Source organism: Mustelus asterias, unplaced genomic scaffold (genome assembly GCF_964213995.1).
Source record: "Mustelus asterias unplaced genomic scaffold, sMusAst1.hap1.1 HAP1_SCAFFOLD_2639, whole genome shotgun sequence".
In the NCBI taxonomy this organism is placed as follows: Eukaryota; Metazoa; Chordata; class Chondrichthyes; order Carcharhiniformes; family Triakidae; genus Mustelus; species Mustelus asterias.
Window position 1 is genome coordinate 1 of NW_027592584.1, and position 17,947 is coordinate 17,947.

The 17,947-nt window shown below is 45.4% G+C and overlaps 1 protein-coding gene across 1 annotated transcript in view; it reads left to right on the top strand.

Annotated features, from left to right (window-relative positions):
* Positions 1-153: 153 nt before the first annotated feature.
* Positions 154-17,947, top strand: part of mycbp (MYC binding protein) — a 30,557-nt gene continuing 12,763 nt past the window's right edge. The window contains exons 1-3 of the mRNA XM_078207724.1: positions 154-223; positions 10,840-10,888; positions 16,602-16,731. Coding sequence (XP_078063850.1) covers positions 211-223; positions 10,840-10,888; positions 16,602-16,731 — 192 coding nt within the window. The 5' untranslated portion in view covers positions 154-210. The remainder of the gene's footprint in view (positions 224-10,839; positions 10,889-16,601; positions 16,732-17,947) is intronic.

The window sequence follows — 17,947 nt, forward strand, 5'->3', positions numbered from 1 at the left end:
GAGATATGAAGTAGGGAAGGAAGAGTAAGGCAAAGGTGGAATGGCGGAAAGGGAGGGAGCATGGGGGAGTAAGAGGGAACATTAGAGAGATTCTTCTTTATGTTCTTAATGCCATAAACGTAGAGACATTCTACTACTTTTTCAATTCAGGCTGGTGATTCCCGACGAGAACAATTTCGTAGATATTTAGAAAAAGGCGGTGTTTTGGATATGCTTACAAAAGGTGCGTTGCTATTTTCACCTTTATCGATCTCTATTCTGCCTCTAACCAAGCAGTTCAGTGCTGCCACAACACTGACGTCTATCTAACAATGTGGAAAATTCCTCAACTCCAAACAAAGACTACTCCAAAACTGGCCCCGTTGCCTCGTAAGAAGTCTCACAACACCAGGTTAAAGTCCAACACGTTCATTTGGTAGCACAAGCCGCAAGCATTTGGAGCGCTGCCCCTTCATTGGGTAAGTGGGAGTTGTGTTCATAAACAGGGCACATAAAGACAAACTCAATTTACAAAATAATGGTTGGAATGCGAGTCTTTACAGGTAATCAAGTCTTAAAGGTACAGACAATGTATCCTGTGTAAGCACAGGTTCAGGAGATGTGTATTGTCTCCAGCCAGGACAGTTAGTGAGATTTTGCAAGTCCAGGTAGTGTGACATGAACCCAAGATCCCGGTTGAGGCCGTCCTCATGTGTGCGGAACTTGGCTATCAGTCTCTGCTCAGCGACTCTGCGCTGTTGTGTGGAGTCCTTGATGGAGATGTGTGTGAAGGATGGTCACCTCAGCACTTCAGTGTACCGCAAGCCCTCGGATAACCTCACGATGCTCCACTTCTCCAGCTTCCACCCTAAACATGTTTAAGAAGCCATCCCCTCCGTATACACAGGATCTGCTCGGATGAGGAGGATCGCAACAGACACCTCCAGATGCTGAAAGATGCCCTCATAAGAACAGGATATGGCGCTCAACTCATCGATTGACAGTTCCAAAGCGCCACAGTGAAAAACCGCACCGACCTCCTCAGAAGACAAACACGGGACACGGTGGACAGAGTACCCTTCGTCGTCCAGTACTTCCCAGGAGCGGAGAAGCTACAGCACCTCCTCCGGAGCCTTCAACATGCCATTGATGAAGACGAACATCTCGCCAAGGCCATCCCCACACCCCCGCTTCTTGCCTTCAAACAACCGCACAACCTCAAACAGACCATTGTCCGCAGCAAACTACCCAGCCTTCAGGAGAACAGTGACCACGACACCACACAATCCTGCCACAGCAACCTCTGCAAGACGTGCCGGATCATCGACACGTGAGAACACCATCCACCAGGTACACGGTACATACTCTTGCAACTCGGCCAACGTTGTCTACCTGATGCGCTGCAGGAAAGGATGTCCTGAGGCATGGTACATTGGGGAGACCATGCAGATGCTACAACAATGGATGAGTGAACACCGCTCGACAATCATCAGGCAAGAGTGTTCTCTTCCTGTTGGGGAACACTTCAGTGGTCACGGGCATTCGGCATCTGATCTTCGGGTAAGCGTTCTCCAAGGCGGCCTTCGTGACACATGACAAGGCAGAGTCGCTGAGCAGAGACTGATAGCCAAGTTCAGCACACATGAGGTCGGCCTCAACCGGGATCTTGGGTTCATGTCACACTATCTGTAACCCCCACGACTTGCCTGGGCTTGCAAAATCTCTCTAACTGTCCTGTCTGGAGACAATACACATCTCTTCAACCTGTGCTTAACCCTCTCTCCACTCACATTGTCTGTACCTTTAAGACTTGATTACCTGTAAAGACTCGCATTCCAACCATTATTTTGTAAATTGAGTTTGTGTCTTTATATGCCCTGTTTGTGAATAGAACTCCCACTCACCTGATGAAGGGGCAGCGCTCCAAAAGCTTGTGGCTTGTGCTAACAAATAAACCTGTTGGACTTTAACCTGGTGTTGTGAAACTTCTTACTGTGCTTACCCCAGTCCACATCATGCCCGCTGCCTCACCAGGCCCGCTGCCTCACCAGCCCGCTCCATAATAGTGCTGATGGTGTTGTCAGTTGGCACTTGACTCCATCCCTCTAAAATAGTCTTTCCCCAAACACGGATTGAGGTGAGGTGGGAGTAAACGCAGCATTTGACTGAGGATAGCATTATGCTGTGCTTGCAAAATCGAAGTTGTGATTGTTGGGGTTCATCATCTCAATGACAACTTCTGTTGAAGTCACGATAGAAATGTTCTCGTACAGAATTAGACACTAAGCCATGTAAGGTGATATTAGGGCAGACAAAGAAAAGTTTTTTTTACCAAGGCACGTTTGAGGGAACATCTTGAAGGAAGATGGGAAAGTAGAGAATTGTGGAGGGGTCTGGTCCTAGATCTACTACCTACAACTGCACAGTTGTGATTAATATCAGGAGTGCTGAACCAGTTGATATTAACGAGTAAAGTGCAAGTAAGGACTTGGATGCTTTCGATTTACAGAGAGTGCACTTTGGAAGGCCAGCCAGAAGTTTAGAATAATCTAGTTGAGATTAAAAAAGGCATTAATCAGGGTTTCAGCAGTCAATGGGATAAGAGGGTGAAGTTACAGAAGTGAAAATAGATAGTCCTAGTCAGTGCAGGGATACATTGTCAGACTCTTGTCTCATCTTCAAATATGACCCCAAATGCCTGGTTTAGTCACAGACAGCAGCTTGGAAGAGGGATGTAGTCAGTAGCTAGGGAGTGGATGCCCAAGGCAACGGCTTCAGTCTTTCCAATATTTAATGGGGAAAATAGAAACATCCAAAGTGCTAGAAATATTTGACATTTTTTATTCTTGTATATTCTCGTACAGGTCAATATGACATTTGCTTGCTGCACCTGCAGGCTAACTTTATGCAGGTGCATCCTACTCTCTTTAAATGTCCACAATTGCACCTTTCTCACCACTTAAAAATATTTGGCTTTTAATAACTTCCTTTTTTGATACTCCATCTGCCATCTTGTTTCCCACTCACTTAACCAGTCTGCATCTCTGCAGAGGAGTGAAGGCTTTGGAGAGAGTGCAGAAAAGGTTTATCAGGATGTTGCCTGGTGTGGAGGCTATTAAAAATGAGGAGAGATTGAATAAACTGGGATTGTTCTCCCTGGAAAGACGGAGGCTGAGGAGCGACCTGATAGAAGTTTATAAAATTATGAGGGGACTATCCACATAGGGAGAACACTTGGAAGCTTTTTCCCCAGGGCAGAAATGACAATTACAAGGGGGCACAAGTTCAAGGTAAGGGGGGAAAGGTTCAGTGGAGATGTGCGGGGGAAATTTTTTTACACAGAAGGTGGTGGGGGCCTGGAATGCACTGCCAAGTGAGATGGTTGAGGCAGATACGTTAGCGACATTTAAAACTGATCTTGATAGGCATATGAACAAACGGGGAATAGAGGGATATAAGCGATTGGTTGAGATAGTAAAGGTGATCGGCGCAGGCTTGGAGAGCTGAAGGGCCTGTTCCAACTACTTCAAAAATCAGGAAAAAAGTTAAAAGGAAGGAGAACTCAGGAGATGTAATTAATGGAAGTGTTAGAATTCAAAAGAAGGTACAAAAACTAGCATAAGGGCAATTTATCTGAATGCTCGTAGCATTCGAAACAAGGTTTGAGTTGACGGCACAAATCATTGTGAACGAGTATGATTTGGTGGCCATTACAGAGACATGGTTGCTGGATGGTCACGACTGGGAGTTAAATATCCAGGGGTATCAGACTGTTTGGAGGGACCGACAGGAAGGTAAGGGAGGTGGTGTAGCTCTGATGTTTGAGGATGAGATCAGGGCGGTAGTGAGAGACGATATAGGTTCTCTGGGCAAAAAGGTTGAATCCATTTGAGTGGAAATTAGAAATAGTAAGGAGAAAAAGTTACTGATAGGCGTAGTCTATAGGACACCAAATAATAACATCATGGTGGGGCGAGAAATAAACAAAGAAATAACTGATGCATGTAAAAATGGTACAGCAATTATCATGGGGGATTTTAATCTACATATCAATTGGTCAAACCAGGTCGGTCAAGGCAGCCTTGAGGAGGAGTTCATAGAATATATCCACGATAACTTCCTTGAACAGTATGTAATGGAACCTACAAGGGAGCAAGCTATCCTAGATCTGGTCCTGTGTAATCAGACAGGATCTTACAGATCCTCTCGGAAGAAGGAATCACAGTATGGTTAAATTTAAAATACAGATGGAGAGTGAGAAGGTAAAATCCAATACCAGTGTCTTATGCTTAAACAAAGGAGACTACAATGGGACGAGGGAGGAGTTGGCTAAGGTAGACTGGGAGCAAAAACTTTATGGTGGGACAGTTGAGGAACAATGGAGGACTTTCAAAGCACCATGCACCTTGTTCACAGTGTTCACAGTGCTCAGCAAAAGTCTATACCAGTGATAAGGAAGGACTGTAGAAAGAGATAATCAGCCATGGATATCTAAGGAAATAAAGGACGGTATCAAATTGAAAGAAAATGTATACAAAGTGGCAAAGATTCGTGGGAAACGAGAGGATTGGGAAATCTTTAAAGGTCAACAGAAAGCCACGAAAAAGCTATAAAGAAAAGTAAGATGGATTCGTTAGTTAGAGGGATAGATAGGAGGTTCTGTGGCAGCAAAAGAGACTCACGGATGGTTTGTTGCCTACCGGATGCCAGGGTCCGTGACGTCTCGGACCGTGTTTTCCGGATTCTTAAGGGGGAGGGGAAACAGTCACAAGTCGTGGTACACATTGGTACCAATGACATAGGTAGGAGAAGGGACGGGGATTTAAAACAGGAACTTCGGGAGCTGGGCTGGAAGCTGAGAGCAAAGACAAAACATGTGGTCATCTCTGGTACGCTACCGGTGCCACGTGATAGCGAGTTGAGGAACAGGGAGAGAGTGCACTTAAACATGTGGTTGCAGGGATGGTGCAGGAGGGAGGGTTTCAGATACGTGGATAATTGGAACACATTCTGGGGAAGGTGGGACCTCTACAAACAGGATGGGGTGCACCTGAACCAGAGGGGCACCAATATCCTGGGAGGGAAATTTGCTACGGCTCTTCAGGGGGATTTAAACTAATTTGTCAGGGGAGTGGGAAAAGGAGTTGTAGTCCGGAAGTCAGTGTTGAGGGTGGTGAGGTATTGGGGAAGGTATCAAGGTCAAGGGTGGGTACCGGTAGACAGGAAGGTGGGTTGAAGTGTGTCTACTTCAATGCAAGGAGCATCCGGAACAAGGTGGATGAACTTGGGGCGTGGATTGCTACTTGGGACTACGATGTTGTGGCCATTACGGAGACGTGGGTAGAACAAGGACAGGAGTGGTTGTTGGACGTTCCGGGGTATAGATGTTTCAGTAAGTGTAGGGAAGCTGGTAAAAGAGGTGAAGGAGTAGCATTGTTAATCAAGGATAGTTTAACGGCTGCGGAAAAGCACTTTGAGGGGGATAGGCACACTGAGGTAATATGGGCTGCAGTTAGAAACAGGAAAGGAGCGGTCACGTTGTTAGGAGTTTACTATAGGCCCCCAAATAGTAATAGAGAAGTGGAGGAAGAAATTGCTAAGCAGATTATGGATACGTGTGGGGGTCACAGGGTAGTTGTCATGGGGGACTTTAACTTTCCAAATATTGATTGGAACCTTTGTAGGTCGAATAGTTTGGATGGGGCACTTTTTGTGCAGTGTGTGCAGGAGGGTTTCCTGACACAATATGTGGATAGGCCGACAAGGGGTGAGGCCACATTGGATTTGGTACTGGGAAATGAACCGGGCCAAGTGTTAGATTTGGTTGTGGGTGAGAACTTTGGAGATAGTGACCACAATTCGGTGTCTTTTGTTATTGCAATGGAGAGGGATAGGGCCGGACGGCAGGGCAAGGCTTACAATTGGGGGAGAGGTCATTATGATGCGATTAGGCAAGAATTAGGGGGCATAAGATGGGAACAGAAACTGTCAGGGAAAGGCACTGATGAAAAGTGGAACTTTTTCAAGGAACAAATACTGGGTGTCCTTGATAGGTATGTCCCTGTCAGGCAGGGAGGAAATGGCCGAGTGAGGGAACCGTGGTTCACAAAAGAGGTGGAATGTCTTGTGAAAAGGAAGAGGGAAGCTTATGTAGGGATGAGGAAACAAGGTTCAGATGGCTCGATTGAGGGTTACAAGTTAGCAAGGAATGAGCTGAAAAAGGGGCTGAGGAGAGCTAGGAGGGGACATGAGAAGTCCTTGGCGGGTCGGATCAAGGAAAACCCCAAGGCTTTTTACTCTTATGTGAGGAACAAAAGAATGACCAGGGTGAGGTTAGGGCCGGTCAAGGACAGTGCTGGGAACTTGTGTATGGAATCAGTAGAGATAGGCGAGGTGATGAATGAATACTTTTCTTCAGTGTTCACCAAGAAGAGGGGCCATGTTTTTCAGGAAGAGAAGGTGTTACAGGCTAATAGGCTGGAGGAAATAGATGTTCGGAGGGAGGATGTACTGGCAGTTTTGAATAAACTGAAGGTCGATAAGTCCCCTGGGCCTGATGAAATGTATCCTAGGATTCTTTGGGAGGCGAGGGATGAGATTGCAGAGCCTTTGGCTTTGATCTTTGGGTCCTCACTGTCCACGGGGATGGTGCCAGAGGACTGGAGAGTTGCAAATGTTGTTCCTCTGTTTAAGAAAGGGAATAGAAATGACCCTGGTAATTATAGACCGGTTAGTCTGACTTCGGTGGTTGGTAAATTGATGGAAAAGGTCCTTAGGGATGGGATTTACGACCATTTAGAAAGATGCGGATTAATCCGGGATAGTCAGCACGGATTTGTGAAGGGCAAATCGTGCCTCACAAATTTGATAGAATTTTTTGAGGAGGTAACTAGGTGTGTTGATGAAGGTAGGGCGGTTGATGTCATATACATGGATTTTAGTAAGGCGTTTGATAAGGTCCCCCATGGTCGGCTTATGATGAAAGTAAGGAGGTGTGGGATAGAGGGAAAGTTGGCCGATTGGATAGGTAACTGGCTGTCTGATCGAAGACAGAGGGTGGTGGTGGATGGAATATTTTCGGACTGGAGGCAGGTTGCTAGTGGAGTGCCGCAGGGATCGGTGCTTGGTCCTCTGCTCTTTGTGATTTTTATTAATGACTTAGAGGAGGGGGCTGAAGGGTGGATCAGTAAATTTGCTGATGACACCAAGATTGCTGGAGTAGTGGATGAGGTGGAGGGGTGTTGTAGGCTGCAAAGAGACATAGATAGGATGCAAAGCTGGGCTGAAAAATGGCAAATGGAGTTTAACCCTGATAAATGTGAGGTGATTCATTTTGGTAGGACAAATTTAAATGTGGATTACAGGGTCAAAGGTAGGGTTCTGAAGACTGTGGAGGAACAGAGAGATCTTGGGGTCCATATCCACAGATCTCTAAAGGTTGCCACTCAAGTGGATAGAGCTGTGAAGAAGGCATATAGTGTGTTAGCTTTTATTAACAGGGGGTTGGAGTTTAAGAGCCGTGGGGTTATGCTGCAACTGTACAGGACCTTGGTGAGACCGCATTTGGAATATTGCGTGCAGTTCTGGTCACCTCACTATAAGAAGGATGTGGAAGCGCTGGAAAGAGTGCAGAGGAGATTTACCAGGATGCTGCCTGGTTTGGAGTGTCGGTCTTATGAGGAAAGGTTGAGGGAGCTGGGGCTGTTCTCTCTGGAGCGGAGGAGATTGAGGGGAGACTTAATAGAGGTTTATAAAATGATGAAGGGGATAGATCGAGTGAACGTTCAAAGACTATTTCCTCGGGTGGATGGAGCTATTACAAGGGGGCATAACTATAGGGTTCATGGTGGGAGATATAGGAAGGATATCAGAGGTAGGTTCTTCACGCAGAGAGTGGTTGGGGTGTGGAATGGACTGCCTGCAGTGATAGTGGAGTCAGACACTTTAGGAACATTTAAGCGGTTATTGGATAGGCACATGGAGCACACCAGGATGATAGGGAGTGGGATAGCTTGATCTTGGTTTCAGATGAAGGTCGGCACAACATCGTGGGCCGAAGGGCCTGTTCTGTGCTGTACTGTTCTATGTTCTATGTTCTATGTATGGATTATGAGAGTAAACTAGCTCAGAATATAAAAACAGGTAGCAAAAGCTTATACAAACATATAAAACAAAAAAGAGTGGCTAAAGTAAACATTGGTCCTTTAGAGGATGAGAAGGGGGATGTAATAACTGGAAATGAGAAAATGGCTGAGGCATTGAACAGGTATTTTGTGATGGTCTTCACAGTGGAAGACACAAATAACATGCCAAAAATTGATGACAAGAAGGCTGTGGCAGGTGAGGACCTAGAAACGATCATTATCATTAAAGAGGTAGCGTTGGACAAGCTAATGGGGCTAAAGGAAGACAAGTCTCCTGGTCCTGATGGAATGCATCCCAGGGTACTAAAAGAGATGGTTGGGGAAATAGCAAATGCACTAGTAGTAATTTACCAAAATTCGCTGGACTCTGGGGTGGTTCCCGCAGATTGGAAAACAACAAATGTGACGCCACTGTTTAAAAAAGGAGGAAGACAAAAGGCGGGTAACTATAGGCCGGTTAGCCTAGCTTCTGTAGTAGGGAAAATGCTTGAATCTGTCATCAAGGAAGAAATAGCAAGACATCTGGATATAAATTGTCCCATTGGTAAGACACAGCATGGGTTCATGAAGGGCAGGTCATGTTTAACTAATTTGGTAGAATTCTTTGAGAACATTACATGCGCAGTGGACAATGGGGAACCTGTGGATGTGGTGTATCTGGATTTCCAGAAGGCATTTGACAAGGTGCCGCACCAAAGACTGCTACATAAGATAAAGGTGCATGGTGCAACGGGTAATGTATTAGCATGGATAGAGGATTGGTTAACTAACAGAAAGCAAAGAGTGGGGGTAAATGGGTGTTTTTCTGGTTGGCAATCAGTGACTAGTGGAGTGCCTCAGGGATCAGTGTTGGGACTGCAATTGTTTACGATTTACATAGATGATTTGGAGTTGGGGACCAAGTGTAGTGTGTCAAAATTTGCAGATGACACTAAAATGAGTGGCAGAGCAAAGTGTGCAGAGGACACAAAGTCTGCAAAGGGATATAGATAGTCTCAGTGCATGGGTAAGGGTCTGGCAGATGGAGTACAATGTTGGTAAATGTGAGGTCATCCATTTTGGAATAACGGCAAAATGGACTGTTATTTAAATGGTAAAAAATTGCAGCATGCTGCTATGCAGAGGGACCTGGGTGTCCTTGTGCAAGAATCACAAGGAATTGGTTTGCAGGTGCAGCAGGTAATTAAGAAGGCAAATGAAATTTTGTCCTTCTTTGCTAGAGGGATGGAGTTTAATAACAGCGAAGTTATGTCGCAGCTGTATAAGGTGCTGGTGAGGCCACACCTGGAGTACTGTGTACAGTTTTGGCCTCCTTACTTGAGAAAGGATATACTGACACTGGAGGGGTGCAGAGGAGATTCACTAGGTTGATTCTGGAGTTGAGAGGGTTGGCTTATGAGGAGAGATTGAGTAGACTGGGGCTGTACTCATTGAAATTCAGAAGAATGAGGGGAGATCTTATAAAATTATGTTTCTATAAGGGAATAGATAAGATTAAAGCGGGGAAGTTGTTTCCACTGGCGGGTGAAACTGGAACTAGGGGGCATAGCCTCAAAATAAGGGGGAGCAGTTTTAGGACTGAATTGAGGAGGAACTTCTTCACACAAAGGGTTGTGAATCTGTGGAATCTGTGGCAGGGGCCCAATGAAGCAGTTGAGGCTACCTCATTGAATGTTTTGAAGGCAAGGATAGATAAATTTTTGAACAGTAAAGGAATTAAGGGTTATGGTGAGCGGGCGGGTAAGTGGAGCTGAGTCCACGAAAAGATCAGTCATGATGTTACTGAATGGCGGAGCAGGCTCGAGGGGCCAGATGGCCTACTCCTGCTCCTAGTTCTTATGTTCTTCTTCTTTCTGATACAATCTCACACCAACAATACCTTCTTGCAACTTTGAGAGACTTGCGTGTACTTGATGTAAACTTCAAGACTGCTTCCATTGTCTCCAAGTGTCAATAGCTTTAGACTTTCCTCTCAGTTAAACAATCTTGAGCTTTCCTTTAATGTCTACCAAGCAAATTGTCCAGGTTGACTGTCAAGGCAGACTTTAGCACAGATCACATAGCACCCTTCATTTACCCTCAATTTAAAGCTACAGTCCCAATATAAGTAATCTTTTCAACCTCATTGTAATAGATTTTAGTTGTATGTGGTTCTCCTTCCACAGATGTTGCCAGACCTGCTTAGTATCTCCAGCACTTGCTGTTCTTATTTCAGATTTCCAGCATCTACAGTATTGTGGTTTTATTTTAATTGGGGAGAAATTTTTGCTCAATTAGTACTGAGTCAGATAAGCTGTTAATTTAGCAACAATGGATGTTGACAGCGGGCATTAGTTTAGAAGGGGGGATATTCATTCATGATTGCAATGTTCAGTTCCATTTACAATCCCTCGGGTAATGAATGAGTCCAGGCCCTCAACAGGTAGATTGGTGAGGACGTGGGTAAGCAGGTTTTCCCTCACTTCTGTATTGTCACTGTGTGCAGCAGGCCCAGTCCCAGGCCAGTCTGCTAGATATGTTCTTCAGGACTCCACCAGATTGGTCAGGAGTGCTGTTAGGACATAGATTGAAGTCCCATCCAGAGAACAATCTGTCGACGAGGTACTGGATGAAGCAACTGGGGTAATTGTAGTGCAGTACAATCGTGATTTTGTATTAGAATGCGTTTCTGGTCTTTGCATCAAACGTAAAGAAATGAAATGCCTTTGTTTTTCAGTGCTGGTTGCCCTCTATGAGGAACCGGAGAAGCCCAATAATGCAATGGAGTATCCTTTATTGATCAGAAATCTTTTTGATTTGACTTATTGTTGTCACATGTATTACCATACAATGACAAGTATTGTTTCTTGCACACTATACAGACACAGCATACCATTCATAGAGAAGGAAAGGAGAGAGTGCAGAATGTAGTGTTACAGTCATAGCTAGGGTGCAGAGAAAATTCAACTTAATACAAGGTAGGTCCATTCAAAAGTCTGATGGCAGCAGGGAAGAAGCTGTTCTTGAGTCGGTTGGTACGTGACCTCCAACAGAAGAAGGTGGAGGAGAGAATGTCCGGGGTGCATGGGGTCTTTGATTACGGTGGTTGCTTTACTGAGGCACCGGGAAGTGTAGACAGTCAATGGATGGAAGGCTGGTTTGCATGATGGACTGGGCTTCGTTCACGACCCTTTGTAGTTTCTTGTGGTCTTGGACAGAGCTGGAGCCATACCAAAAACAAAGAAAAGTACAGCATAGGAACAGGCTCTTTGGCCCTCCAAGCCTGCGCCGATCATGATGCCTGCCTAAATTAAAACTGTAAGCACTTACGGCCGTATCCTACCATTCCCATCCTATTCATGTATTCGTCTAGTTGCTCCTTAAATGCCGCTATTGTACCTGCTCCCACCATGCACCTTAAATCTATGTCCACTCGTACTTGACTTTTCTACCCTAGGAAAGAGCATCTGACTATCCACTCTGTCCATGCCGCTCATAATCTTGTCGACCTCTATCAGGCCACCCCGAACCTCCATCAAGTCACCCTTGAACCTCCATTGTTCCAATGAAGACAAACCAAGTTTATCCAACCTCTCCTCCAGACCAGGCAACATCCTGGGTAAACTTCTTCTGTACCCTCTCCAAAGCATCCACATCCTTCTGGTAGTGTGGTGACCAGAATTGTACACAATATTCTAAATGAGACCTAATTAAGATTCTGTACAGCTGCAGCATGACTTGCCAATTTTTATACTCAATGCCCCGACCAATGAAGGCAAGGATGCCGTACGCTTTCTTAACTACCTTATCCACCTGCTTCACCGCTTTCGGTGATCGGTGGACATGTACGCCCAGATCTCTCTGCCTGTCAATACTCCAAAGGGTTCTGCTATTTACTGTATAATTCCTACATGCATTGGACCTTCCGAAATGCGTTATCTCACACTTGTCTGGATTAAACTCCATCTGCCATTTCTCCACCCAAATCTCCAACCAGTGTATATCTTGCTGTATCGTCTGACAATCCTCTTCACCATCTGTAACTCCACCAATTTTTGTGTCGTCTGCGAACTTGCTAATCAGACCAGCTACATTTTCCTCCAAATCATTTATATATACTACGAACAACAAAGGTCCCGGAACTGATCCCTGTGGAACACTGCTAGTCATGATGTGGAGATGCCGGCGTTGGACTGGGGTGAACATGGTAAGAAGTCACACAACACCAGGTTAAAGTCCAACAGGTTTATTTGGTAGCAAATACCATAAGCTTTCAGAGCGCTGCTCCTTCGTCAGATGGAGTGGAAATGTGCTCTCAAACAGTGCACAGAGACACAAAATCAAGTTACAGAATACTGATTAGAATGCAAATCCCTACAGCCAGCCAGGTCTTAAAGGTACAGACAATGTGGGTGGAGGGAGCATTAAACACAGGGTAAAGAGATGTGTATTGTCTCCAGACAGAACAGCTAGTGAGATTCTGCAAGTCCAGGAGGCAAGCTGTGGGGGTTACTGATAATGTGACATAAATCCAACATCCCAGTTTAGGCCGTCCTCGTGTGCGGAACTTGGCTATCAGTTTCTGCTCAGCGACTCTGCGCTGTCGTGTGTCGTGAAGGCCGCCTTGGAGAACGCTTACCTGAAGATCCAAGGCTGAATGCCCGTGACTGCTGAAGTGCTCCCCCACAGGAAGAGAAGAGTCTTGCCTGGTGATTGTCGAGCGGTGTTCATTCATCCGTTGTCGTAGCATCTGCATGGTTTCCCCAATGTACCATGCCTCGGGACATCCTTTCCTGCAGCGTATCAGGTAGACCATGTTGGCCGAGTTGCAAGAGTAGGTACCGTGTACCTGGTAGATGGTGTTCTCAAGTGAGATGATGGCATCCGTGTCGATGATCCGGCACGTCTTGCAGAGGTTGCTGTAGCAGGGTTGTGTGGTGTCGTGGTCACTGCTCTCCTTAAGGCTGGGTAGTTTGCTGCGGACAATGGTCTGTTTGAGGCTGCGTGGTTGTTTGAAGGCAAGAAGTGGGGGTGCGGGGAAGGCCTTGGCGAGATGTTCGTCTTCATCAATGACATGTTGAAGGCTCCGGAGGAGATGCCGTAGCTTCTCCGCTCCTGGGAAGTACTGGACGACGAAGGGTACTCTGTCCACTGTGTCCCGTGTTTATCTTCTGAGGAGGTCAGTGACACTGCTAGTCACAGCCTTCCATTCAGAAAAGCACCCCTCTGCCACTATCTTCTGTCTTATATGGCCAAGCCAGTTCTGTATCCATCTTGCCAGCTCTCCTCTGATCTCGTGTGACTTCACCTTTCGTACCAGTCCATCATGAGGTACCTTGTAAAAGGCTTTACTGAAGTCCATGTATACAACATCCACTGCCTTTCCCTCATCTATCATCTCCGTCACTTCCTCGAAAAGCTCAATCAAGTTAGTGAGGCACGACCTCCCCTTCAAAAAGCCATGCTATCACTAAGAAGTCCATTTGTTTCCAAATGTGAGTAAATCCTGTCCCGAAGAATCTTTTTCAATAATTTCCCTACCACTGACGTAAGGCTCACCGGCCTATAATTTCCTGGATTATCCCTGTTGCCCATTTTAAACAGTGGAACAACATTGGCTATCGTCCAATCCTCTGGAACATCACCTGTAGCTAATGAGGATACAAAGATTTCTTTCAAGGCCCCAGTAATTTCCGCCCTTGCCTCCCTCTATATTCTGGGGTAGATCCCATTAGGGCCTGGGGACCTATCTACTTTAATGCTTTTTAAGATAGCCAACACCACCACCTTTTTGATATCGATGTGACCCAGAATATCTACACACCCTACCCTAGGCTCCTCATCTATCAAGTCCCTCTCTTTGGTGAATACTGAGGCAAAGTATTCATTTAGTATCTTGCCCATTTCCTCTGGTTCCATGCATAGCTTCCCTCCACTATCCTTGAGTGGACCAACCCTTTCCCTGGTTACCTTAATCTTTGCATACATATAAAATGCCTTAGGATTTTCCTTAATCCTGTTTGCCAATGACTTTTCATGACCCTTTTTAGCCCTCCTAACTCCTTCCTACGTTCTTTATATTCTTCAAGGGCTTCACCTGTCCTAAGCCTTTTAGACCTTATGAATGCTTCCTTTTTCTTTTTGACAAGGCTCATAATATCCCTCGTTATCCAGGGTTCCTGATACTTGCCACACTTATCATTCATCCTCGCATGCACATGCCGGTCCTGAACTTCAATCAACTGACATTTGAAAGACTCCCACATATTAGATGATGATTTACCATCAAACAGCCTCCCCCAATCAGCACTCTCCAGATTCTGCCTAATGTTGTTGTAGTCTTCCCCCAATTTAACACCTTTGTCCAAGGACCACTTTTGTCCTTATCCACAAGCAGCTTAAAACTTTGATTGGAGGGTGGCAAATGTTGTGCCTTTGTTTAAAAAGGGCTGCAGGGAAAAGCCAGGGAACTACAGGCCAGTGAGCCTCACATCTGTGGTGGGTAAGTTGTTGGAAGGTATTTTGAGAGACTGGATCTACAGGCATTTAGAGACGCAAGGACTGATTCGGGACAGTCAGCATGGCTTTGTGAGTGGAAAATCATGTCTCTCAAATTTGATTGAGTTTTTTGAAGGAGTAACCAAGAAGGTAGATGTGGGCAGTGCAGTTGATGTTGTCTACATGGACTTTAGCAAGGCCTTTGACAAGGTACCGCATGGTAGGTCGTTGCATAAGGTTATGTCTCATGGGATCCAGGGTGAGGTAGCGAAATGGATACATAATTGGCTTGATGACAGAATGTGGAGATGCCGGCGTTGGACTGGGGTAAACACAGTAAGAAGTTTAACAACACCAGGTTAAAGTCCAACAGGTTTATTTGGTAGCAAAAGCCACACAAGCTTTCGGAGCTCTTAGCCCCTTCTTCAGGTGAGTGGGAATTCTGTTCACAAACAGAGCTTATAAAGACACAGACTCAATTTACATGAATAATGGTTGGAATGCAAATACTTACAACTAATCAAGTCTTTAAGAGACGAAACAATGTGAGTGGAGAGAGCATCAAGACAGGCTAAAAAGATGTGTATTGTCTCCAGACAAGACAGCCAGTGAAACTCTGCAGGTCCACGCAACTGTGGGAGTTACAAATAGTGTGACATGAACCCAATATCCCGGTTGAGGCCGTCCTCGTGTGTGCGGAACTTGGCTATCAGTTTCTGCTCAGCGACTCTGCGCTGTCGTGTGTCGCGAAGGCCGCCTTGGAGAACGCTTACCCGAATATCAGAGGCCGAATGCCCGTGACCGCTGAAGTGCTCCCCAACAGGAAGAGAACAGTCTTGCCTGGTGATTGTCGAGCGGTGTTCATTCATCCGTTGTCGCAGCGTCTGCATAGTTTCCCCAATTTACCGAGGCATGGTACATGCCGGGATATTGGGTTCATGTCACACTATTTGTAACTCCCACAGTTGCGTGGACCTGCAGAGTTTCACTGGCTGTCTTGTCTGGAGACAATACACATCTTTTTAGCCTGTCTTGATGCTCTCTCCACTCACATTGTTTCGTCTCTTAAAGACTTGATTAGTTGTAAGTATTTGCATTCCAACCATTATTCATGTAAATTGAGTCTGTGTCTTTATAAGCTCTGTTTGTGAACAGAATTCCCACTCACCTGAAGAAGGGGCTAAGAGCTCCGAAAGCTTGTGTGGCTTTTGCTACCAAATAAACCTGTTGATGACAGAAGACAGAGGGTGGTTGTAGAGGGTTGTTTTTCAAACTGGAGGCCTGTGACCAGTGGTGTGCCTCAGGGATCAGTGCTGTGTCCATTGTTATTTGTCATTTATATTAATGATTTGGATGAGAATATAGGAAGCATGGTTAGTAAATTTGCAGATGACACCAAGATTGGTGGCATAGTGGACAGTGAAGAAGGTAATCTCGGATTGCAACGGGATCTTGATCAATTGGGCCAGTCACTGCACCAGTTCACCAGATTCTCTATCTGATTCCTGTACTCTGTCTTGCCATTGTTTGAAACCTGACCCACTAAGGTGGTGTCGTCAGAATTTGAAAATCAAGTTGGAGGGGAATTTGGCCACACAGTCATAGGTGTATAAGGAGTATAATAAGGAGCTGAGGACATAATTTTACTGTCCCACCCTCCACAGGAATTGGAGCAGGTGAGGGGCGGATCATGGAAAGATCTGTTGACGTTGCTGGTTATTTATAGAAAGGCCTAAACTGCCACTTTGCATGGTGCTGGAGGGGCTGAATGTATATTTTGGAAGGCTGAAGGAACTGTGACTGCAGTGCTGATTTGACTGCCCCGTTCCGTGAAACAGTTCTTGTGGTTATTGTGGATTGACATTTACAGACTGAGTTTGCCACAGGAGGTTGGCTCCATAAATCCTATTTTTGCCTTTGTTTCTAAGTAGCTAGCATGATGCTGTGACAATTTCACTGTATTGAAAGGTGCTTGGTTTATTTCCTTAATATATATATTAGTTTTTTGAAACAGCATTTGGGCACAGCAGGCCCTGAGACTGCAGATGTTGAAACACTGCGACTCGAAGTGATAGAACTGAGGCAGAAATACGAGTTACTACTGGAGGAAAATAAGGATTTAAAAGCCAAGGTAATGCACCATGCTGTCTGGCATGCTGACCTGTCCCGCAATGTCTGTGGCAAAACTTGCCATTGTGTTGTTACACTGTAATAGGACTGAATGAATAGAATAGATCTTTTTTAAGCAGGATGGATAAAATGTATACAAGGCTGCTAAGAGAAGCAAGAAAGGAACTAAAGGAGACTTTGATCGTTTCCATTGCAAGCCACAGCTAACTTAACTATACCTCCTCATACACTGCTTCCTGCAAGGACTGGATTCCATTACCCCTCTTTCTGTTTTATCTGTTCGGACGATACAACCTTTCAAACTAGAGCATTTGGCTGTCTTCGTTTTTCCTTAACTGAGAATTCCCTACCCTCGGTGTGGTTGGAGGGCACTCCACTGTATCCAATGTATTTCAGGCACTCTGTTCTCACCCTTTCCCCTCTCTCTCCCAGAGACATGATGTTATTTCACATGTCCTCACCTTCCACCCTACCAGCCTCAAGGTTCACTAGATCACCCTCTGCCAATTCCGCCATCTCCAGCCTGAAGATACCACTAACACACCTTCCCCTGCCCTTTCAGCTTTTTGAAGGGATTGTTTCTTCCACAGGACACCAGAACGAGAGGGCACAAAATCAGAGTAATTGGTAAAAGAAACAAAAGCGATGTGAGGAAAGAATGTTTCACTTTTGAGAAAATAATGTTTTTTGGAACAAACTTCTTGAGGGGGTGGTGAGCTCTCGCTGGCCCTTGAAAATCTGGGGGAGATGGTGTAAGTCTCGCGCTGGGCCGTACCCATATCCACAGGTCTCCAAGGTGAACAGCCTCTGGCATGTTGGAATAATGTAGGTTAGGGAAGTCGGCAAGTCAGATCCATTACTTCGGGATAATCAAGAGATTCAAAAGGGAAATTGGATTGCTATCTGAAAAGAAAGAATGTGTAAGGTTATGGTGATAAAACAGGGGACTGGGTAGAATGCTCTTTGAGAGCCAGTACATTCTGAATGGCCTGCATTGTAAAACGTCTGTGATTCTCCAAACTGCCTCCAATGCAAGTCTGTCTCTTCTTAAGTAAGGTGACCAAACTGTACGGTGTACTCTGTATGGACTCGCCAATGCTCTGTACAGTGGTAAAAAGACTTCCCCACCTTTATAATCCATCCCCCTTGTAATAAAGGCCAATGATCCGGCTTCTTAATTACCTGCTGTACCGACAATCTAACTTTAATCTATGAAA